Consider the following 9,264-nt stretch of genomic DNA (forward strand, 5'->3'; position numbering starts at 1 on the left):
GCTGTATTTTCAGTTACATAACAAACATCTTTCCTTACCTTGCTGAGGATGATATCCAGGCCCTGGAGGTTGTCCTGAAAGCTGTTGCAAGCTAGGATTTGGGGGGACAGGTCCAGTGATTCCATCTTGTCTGGGCATAGGGGGTAATGATGGTTGAGCACAAAGGCCATTAACATTATTTGCTGGTGGAGGAACCTGTGATCCAGGTGGTAAAGTCATTTGCTGCTGGGCTGGTGGTGGTAGTTGCGGACCCTGAAAAGACGTCGGATGCCCAGTAGACATGCGAGAGCTCGGAGTAGTTCCAGGACCTGAGCAAGAAACTATGTCAGCTGAGTCAAAAATGATGCTCTACTGACCTGTGTGGAAGGTGCTCTATTTTTGCACAATACATTTACAACATATAGGCAATAATGTATTCCATACTGACAATGCTGCATTATGAGGATTCTGAATGCCTCATAACATAACACATCTGACCTCTTAGTTTAAGTCTGAACTGATTTGGACATTCAATTTTATTTATTTTGGCTCTGTTTTCAATAAAACCCTGCAGCTGAGGTGAATGGGAAAGAAAGAGGAAAGACAGCCTTGGACAGCTCTTGATTAAGATACACATAAATCACCATTTGCTTTTGAAGAACATTTAATTTCATAATATTAAACAATATTCTTTTTGGTCAATAACCAATTTCTCTTATGCGTCTTGTTTTTGTAAGTCTGCTATTGGCATTTCACCATGACAGGTTCAACTGAAGATAAACCTACTCAATTTATCTGGCTTACAACCATCTTCTGGTTTTGATGCTGAAAGATGAAACGTGGGAATTATTCTGTACACACTGGTGAGGAATAATTTGTTCTTTGTAAGATCCAGATTCCAGTGAGAGTTAAGAGGACTCTGGAAATGGCAGGTTTTTTAAACTTAAAATATGTGAATATTTATTACTTTACAAACCCTACATTTTTTGTCAGATTTTTCCCTGAAGACCTACAGTAAAATAATCTTCAAGAAAGCTAGAAAAATAACAAAAATTATGTTCTATCAGATTAAAAAAAAAGTCACATGCAAAACACAAGCTCAGGTTCACAACTGGTACAAACAGCTTTTTCAAGCTGTGAATTTCAGCATCCTGACAAGTTACACGAACATAGAGTAAGAGCTAAGGAAAAATCAGACAAAACCCCACAGAGGCAGAGCTGTAAAGAATCTGTGTCTTCAGTGGTCTGCAGGGTAACTCAACCTTCAAGTGTGTAACAATAAGCCAGAAAATTTTATTTTACATAAATATTGCTGAAGGTAATATATATATATAACAATATATATAATGAAGGCAGGAAGCAAAAACAGTTTTGCTCTAAATAACACAAGTTACTATACAGGAAGTGCTCTAGAGATGCTGGGCCACAATTTATCCTGTATAAAAAGGTCTAAGTCAATTGTGCACATGCAGTTCAGTACCTCAACGTTGAATTTGAGTTTAAATTAATTTTTCTAAGGAGAAGAAGGTACAAGTTTTCACGAGCAATTGTACAAGCAGAGGGTCAGGCTCACAGTAGTTATGCAGTTTTCATTCAAGTCAAATCAGCAACTTGCAAAGCCAGGGTAGGAACAGTGATACAGTATCAATGCAGCCAGAACTGAAAAGTTCACCTTTACACATATCTTAAAAAGATACCAACCACCAAAATGATCCCCTTTTAGAAATCGCATCCTCTTACAGACACCACGCTAAGCAAACCAAGATGCTAACTAAATTCCACTCCTTTAAATTAAATTATAAATTTCACAGGAAACACACAGTAAAAGCAGACATAACCAAACACAAAATTAGTGGTGCAAAGTAATTTACAGGATAGAATCACATGATCACACCTTTACCTCACTGTATAGGTTTGAGAAGTTTTAACCTCAAAATTAAAGTAAATAAATTCAGACTAAAAACTGAACTACAAGATTTGGACAAAAAAAAAGTAACATTGTTTCAAACAGATAGGAACTCTTAAGAAGCTGAGAAAAATTAAACCCTACCTGCACTATTACTGCTCATGCCTTGGCTGTAACTGACAGGATCACCAAGTAATTTGAGAAATGACTGATAACTGACTTCTACAGAAGGCTCCTCAGACATCAATTCAGAATAAACCCAAGAATATCAGTTTAAGGAATAGGATGAGATTAACAAAAAAATAGTAATTTAAGAACTTGAGCAAATGGTATGGTCAAAGACTTCATTTTCTGTTTATATAGAAGTTCAGTAAATTTCTAATTATAATAGTTTTAATAGCTTTAACTGAGAAGAAGACAATCAGATTAAACTGATTACCATAGCTAGCTATCTGCATGCTGTTGAGCTGGTTAGCAAGTTGTGCAGTAGCTGAAGTGGATGTAGTATTTGGGTAGGCTGGTTGTGACTGCTGATTATAGGAAGGATAAGAAGATCCCGCATTGCTTGGAGGTGGAGGACCTTGAAACCTAAAGAGAAAAATTAGTGCAGTTATGCAAAAAAATACATAAAACAATAATAATTCTAGAAGATATACTTTCTCAAGTACGGCGTGGCAACAATTAATTAGGACAAACTCTTAAGAGAGTTTGCTTGTGTTTCACTCAGAAAACGTATACTTGTATTAAAGTAGTCATGAAGCACAGAGAGAACACATACTTGCTTAAAAAAACCCCAAACAGTACATGCTTGTTTGCATACTTGCTAGAAACAAAGAAGAGCGAGTTATGACAAAGTGAGAGTGAGAATAACTGTATCAAAGCTTTAAGACTAAGAAACACAAACTGAACATATCACATCACTCCATTCCCTTTCCATGCTGATAAAGAAGGATTCCTTACTGGGGATGAGTGAAGAAGATTAGGAGAAAAATCTGTGAAGACAGGAAAATCAAATGAGAAACTTTTAAGGTGTGCCCTGTAGTAGAGGAAAAAAGAAGATGCAGGTAGGGAAAAACTCATTCAGGATTATCAGATACGGAAAAACACTAATGCAAGAAAAACAACTAAAGAAAATAAGAGGTAATGTACACGTGGCTTATAAAGGTATTTTCTCTCACTCTGGAACCAGAATATCTCAGGCTACTTCCCAAACAAGGTCTACACCAATTCTCCTATGACTGCTTCTAAAACTGAGGATGGGCCTAGCTATATCAACAGAAGTAGAATCCATTTTCCTTGAAATGTTGATTTGGAAATTTCCTAGCTAGAATAGCACCTGTCAGCAATTTGGGAATAAAACAAGATCAGGCAAAAAACCAGTAGATGTGTAGATGTCAGGACAACGACTGGAAGCTGGGCTGGATATTTTGCTTGGTTGCTCATGTCAACTTGACTCTGTTGACCTTGTTTTTACACCATCAGGACAACAACCACTTCTCCATATACGTTCATAGGTTGCCTTCTAGAATTGATCACCAGTGTCTGGGGCCTCCTTTACAATGTGGTAATTCACTGACAGCAAACATGCTTCCCTATTTGATGGCTAAGAAAACACACATGGCTTCATCTGAACACAAATAACTATATAACAACTAAAGAGCACTGAAACATATTAAGACTTCAACAAACTAAAGCAATAATGTTGTTAAAAGGTGTCAAGTTCACTACAATTAAAATAGCTATAGGTACACAAACTAATTTCACCACTCCTGGAAGGTGAGCAAAACAATTAACATTAGACAGAATTAAATAATAGAGCTAAGTATGTTTACCCACTTTTAACTTCCCGAAACAGAAGCACTGTGCCATAAAGCTTGGCTATTCCCTCATATGATAATTTTTCCAGTATTTCTTTTTACAACTTCTACCTGTTCCTATTTTTTCCCTTCCCAACTCCTGTCTCTTTCACTTCTTCCTGTGAGCTCTGGAGGCAGAACACCACCACTTCAAAAACTCTTCACTGTCAATCTCAGACCTAAGCAAAAGATTAACAGTCATTCATCTGAGAGGGTATAATAAAACTGAGTCATAAAATGTCTTTAAAGTACCCTATGGAGCCTTAGCTGTGATCCCACAACAATGAAGCAAAGACATCCAAACAAGCTAGAGGGGGGAAACTACAATAGAGAGATATGCACCAGCTTCTAGTCAAAACTTGCTGGCAATGATTAATTTCTAAATAAGAAATTTGTGATACCTAACAAAAAAGGAGAATTAAGACATCAGAAAGTGCAGAACAACAAAGCAACTTCTATATCAAACAGCACTTATAACACATTACTGCTTCTTTGAAGCAATGGGTCTAAGATAAAGAAGAAAGAATATTTAAAAATAAAAAAAAAAATCAACACATGATAATGACCTGACTTTCTGTAAAATTATACTTCTTGAGATCCCAGATCCCACTCTATGACCTGCCCCATGCTAACACAGGAAAGCAAAATTGAAGATCCAGTGGAGAATTGAAATAAGTCAGAACTACTGAAGATAAAAAGGGATGCCATACTTAAATGTCAGAGAAGCAGCTGAAGAGAGGTCATAGAGGTCAAATAGCTTAGATCTCATGCATTAATGCTTGAAAGTCACCTATGTGGCTGTTGCACTGGTGCGCTGGGCCCATTTTGGAAGTTGGTCTGGCTGAACTGATGTGTACCTGGTGGCGGAGGCCCAACAAGAGCAGATCCAAAAGGCATATTTGATTTTGACACACCTGCAAAAGAAGTACTTTTATGTAAGAACTCTGTGAGAAAAAATAAGATCACCGTAAGACTCAAATGTAGAACCCTGCTCCAGCAATAAGACTATAGGCTCTAAGTGGCCCTGCTTGAGTAGCAGGTTGGACCAGATGATGTTCAAGAGGTCCTTGCCCAGTCATTCTGTGATTCCGTAAGAAAGGACAGATTTCCAGTCAGCTAGAGAAGTAGATACGAAAGAGAACAGATAGTAAAAAGGAAGCAAATAGTAGTTGGTAACCTTCCAGCAAAAGAACCCAAGAGGGACAGTAGGGAAGAAGAAAGAATGAAGAGATCCTGCAATTCCATTTCAGATACTGGTAACTCCCCCACACAGAGTTATCTTTATAGGTAGAAGCAATAGGTCTCTGATTTCGAACACTACGGTCAGAAAGGGAACAAACAAACAAAAAAAAGAACCTGTAAACCTGCAGTTAAAGTCGTTCTTCATTCAGATATAGAACAGTAACTGAGAAAATACTATAATTTATGTAAACAGCAGTGCTGAATAACCAGCTCTTCAACCTGTATTTCTTAAATTATCTTTAAGAGAGTCTAATGTAAAAAAAATTGCTTGGTACCAAAACTGGTACTCTATCCAAGTATTCTAACGAGCCAATTAGCAGAAGTAGTTCTATCTTTTTACTATATTCAGCACTGGATTAAGGTAACACAACAGCTGTCTTTAGTAAGAAATCTTAGAGAAACTGGGTAAAACTTATTCTTTTTTTCTGTTTTCATGATAAACCAAGGACAAGACAGAATATTTAAATAATCCTCAATGTACTTGTATGTTAAATTCTGTCATTACCCTACTCCACCATCTCAAAGACTCACTTTAATGTAACTTATCATAAACTAAATGTTATATAAAAATTTAACAAATGCTTTAAAAAAAAATACTTTAGGGAACATTCCAGACACCTTTACAGTTTTAACTAATTTCCCCCTATGACATCAGGCACAACATTGAGATGGTCCCTCTTCCTGCCACCCTATCTTGGCTACATATAGCAAACTTACAGAGGGAAGAGGAAACCTTACTCTTCAGGTATTTTCCACAGACCAAATTTACTGGTCTAGCATACCCATTTTGCCTCTTCTGAAATTAGACCAGCATGACTTACATACAGCCAAACTAGCTTAAACTCCATGCTTTCAATTTTATTTTTTTTAAACTTCAGCCACCATATATTCTTATAGCACACTTCTTCAAAGATCAGCATACCAGTAAGTTAAAATTAATCAGAAGTACACAAGACACAGTCATGTTTATCTGCTGGATGTCAATTACATTATCTGTAGCAGGATTATGGCTGGTAAAAATTGAGTAAATATCCCTTTTACTTATAATTTTTGTGTCATTCCTCATAGAAAATAGTTGTTTCCTGAGTGGCAAGAAAGCAGATGGGCTCTACTTACCATGTATTACCTAAACAATTACCCAGCACAAGTACCCAGCTTGAGTAGAACACCAACTCACACTCAAAGGCAAGTTTGTGCTCAAGAATTCAGTAGGACACATGAAGAATATACCTACTGTATTTGTAAAGGATAAAACTTATTTCTGAGGGCTTGCTTGCCAGTAACACGTTAGAGTTAAGAAACATTCCTCTATTCCCAAAAATCATACCTTTTTTATTTATCTGTGTTAGGCATTAGTCTTAATACAGCATTAAACACAGATGCTTACTGATTCCTGGACTTTGGAACGTCAGATACTCACCACCATGAATCCTACATGAACATCTGAGCATCAACTTTAACACACAAAAAAATGGTGCAGGATCCTGTTATAGTAGCAGTGTAAAATTGAGCATTTTGTGCTGACACAAGTAAGAAAAAGATGCAAAACGCCTTTATAAGAAAGTACACTCTGAAAACACATCTTAAGCTAATTTCATACCTGGTTGAGGTGCTGAGTATGAGGAGTTGGGGTCCCCGTAATGCCCATAATGAAGTGATGAATTAGGTGCTCCAAAACCTGCAGAAAAGCCTCCTATTCCTGGCTGGGATTGGGAATATGGAGGAGCTGCAACATAGCCTTGTTGACTCATGATGGCAATATTCTCATTCCAAGTATTGAATCCTCTTTAAGAATCTGCAAAAGAGAAAGTGACACCTGCTACAACACTTCACTCTTTCTGCATTTTAAAAGGCTGTGAACTGTGCTCCTAAAAGGCAAAAAAATAAATAAATCTGAGGGCAAAAAAGAAACCTTCTTGTCCTTGCTATTACCAGGCATCTTTTCCCTAAGCTTCCACATCTTGATTCTGTTGCTGTTAAATAAAGGAGAAAAACAAACAACTAAAATCCCAAAAATGTTATTAAAAGCAAACCAGAAAAAGTTTGCTAATTATGGTAGGATTTGCAAGACATCTGATTTCTTACTTCCAGACAGATTTTCTTAAGCAAGATAAAAGAAACTTTCAGGAAAGAGTATCCTGACAATTTCAGTCTTTTAAGATTAGGATTAGCAAATAAGAATTCTGCACTACTAAACCAGACTAGTGTATTTCTTAAGACTAGTTTTCAGATACAGTGCCCCTGCCACCAAGGGATTTGAAAAGTTATTGAAGTTATACACTTTGCAGCCTTGATAGCTAACTTTTTCATTTCCATGTAAGAGAGAATTTTTCATTTTGACTTCATATTTAATTCATACTGAACAAAATCAGAACTACACTAAGTTTATTGATGCCCAAATTAAAACTGTTTGGAGAAACGCTGAGGATTCAAACCCTGAACGAGCACTTACTACCTTCTGCAGAGTCCTGAATGCATAAGTTGGGCAAAGAACTAAAAATAAATTATTTAAACTAGCATTTTAGATGTTAAATGTTCCTTTGACTAAGCATCTATACTTCCCATTCTTAGGATTGAGCTATGGAGCGATCTTTGTGTATGCAAACTGGATGAAAGTAAATCAGGAATTGTGCTCAAGAAGCATGCACACACCTCAGAATTACATGCAGCTTCAAGATCACAGCAGACAAATCCATGCTGCATTGGCACATGTGGTTAGTGAAAAGTTATTTCTATAGAAAACCCCATTTCTAGGCTTCTCATATTAAATGCACACTTCTGGAAGAAAAAAAAAGAAAAGCAAGAGTTTCAGTAATCTTCTGTATCAGACAAAAAATCACTTTCAGCTGGGCACAGGGCCCAGACCTCCTCATACACTGCCCATGCAACCCTCTAAACCCAACTCCTCAATGTAGCATAAGATTCCTCAGCTGTAGTATTAAGCTGTTTCAAATATATTATCTTAGGGAGTTGCCTTTCACATCTTAGTGAAAAAGTTAAGCACATGGAAAAAGAAAGGAGATGTTTAAATAGAGGCTTCTTGCTGCCAATTGAACTTTCTTCCCTCCCCCACCCACACCAGAAAAGACGTGGCAGTGTGAGCTTTTGCTTCTCCAAAAGACAGTAAGTCAGCACTAAATTACTTACACACTAGCACAGATGTGCCTATATATATATTTAATACCTATAGAAAGAAAGAGATTTTCACTTTGAGGCAGCTGCAACAGCCAACACCTTTAGCTGCAACAGCATCCAGGGGAAGCCACTTCCTTCACAGCTTACTCACACACACAAGAAAAATCTTGCCACGTCAAACTTCCCACAGACAGTATAAACACACATGAGGTCATGCTGAAGAGCGACAGGAACTCTAACCATAAGCAAAATAATATAAGTTTATCAAACACTGTTCCAGGTTTTATTTAACATTGAGCATATTTAATCCTGTTTTAAGATATGTAATTATACCAACACAGGATGCAAGTAGCTTGGAGGCAACATTTAAAATATCAACAGAAACTGATCACCTAAGGTTTTAGCAATCAGGTTCTAACAAGAAATGTACAGATTCGCTCTGGAAATTGCATAAAAAGATGAAAGGTTCTGCTAAACCCAGCTCTTTCTTTACAAGTCTCACTATGCAGATGGACATGAAAACTTTTTTTCTCTCTCAACACTAGTTTACCTTACACTCTATAGCCTAAGGAGTAACACAAACACAAGCTCTCCATTTTTTAATTTACTGCTATTACAGAATAGTTCTCAACTTTTTTTTTTTCCAGAGAACTGCTGTATCTATGCAATGCTCTACTGCACTATTTCTGTGAAGATTTAAAGCTCCACTATGTGCATAAAGAAGTAGGATAACAGAATAAAAAATAGAAGATAAGGTTTCCAGTTAACTGAAGGAGAACTAGTAACTTCACATCTCCTTAGAGACACTGTGCTTGGTATCATACCTAGGAAGAGGTGCTGTCCCTCCTCAAGGCATACTGCAGTCTCAACCTGGCAAATAACCACTGGAGCATATGCATCTACCGAAACACACACATATATACAGAATAGGATAAAACTATACACATCACATTTTGTAGGGCTCTTTTAACGACACATTAGGTAATAAGCTCTCAAAGCATGCTTAAATTTACTTCAATTCAGTGCAAAACCCGTACACAGTTAACACGCCTATCTCCGTCAACCAAGAAGTTAAAAGTCCCTGTGGCAAGGCAACAGGTCTCACAGCTCGCTCAGGGCCACCACCCCGCCCCGCCAGGACACGTC

At 37.2% G+C, this 9,264-nt stretch overlaps 1 protein-coding gene across 1 annotated transcript in view; it reads right to left on the reverse strand.

Moving 5' to 3' along the window:
• SEC24D (SEC24 family member D) overlaps positions 1-6,734 on the reverse strand; it is a 46,211-nt gene extending 39,477 nt beyond the window's left edge. The window contains exons 1-4 of the mRNA XM_009998561.1: positions 6,584-6,734; positions 4,532-4,655; positions 2,325-2,473; positions 39-308 (exon numbers count right to left, since the gene is read on the reverse strand). Of these exons, the coding sequence (XP_009996863.1) occupies positions 39-308; positions 2,325-2,473; positions 4,532-4,655; positions 6,584-6,734 (694 nt within the window). The remainder of the gene's footprint in view (positions 1-38; positions 309-2,324; positions 2,474-4,531; positions 4,656-6,583) is intronic.
• Between the last annotated feature and the right edge of the window lie 2,530 nt (positions 6,735-9,264).

This window comes from Chaetura pelagica, unplaced genomic scaffold (assembly GCF_000747805.2).
Source record: "Chaetura pelagica isolate M959 unplaced genomic scaffold, ChaPel_1.0 scaffold176, whole genome shotgun sequence".
In the NCBI taxonomy this organism is placed as follows: domain Eukaryota; kingdom Metazoa; phylum Chordata; class Aves; order Apodiformes; family Apodidae; genus Chaetura; species Chaetura pelagica.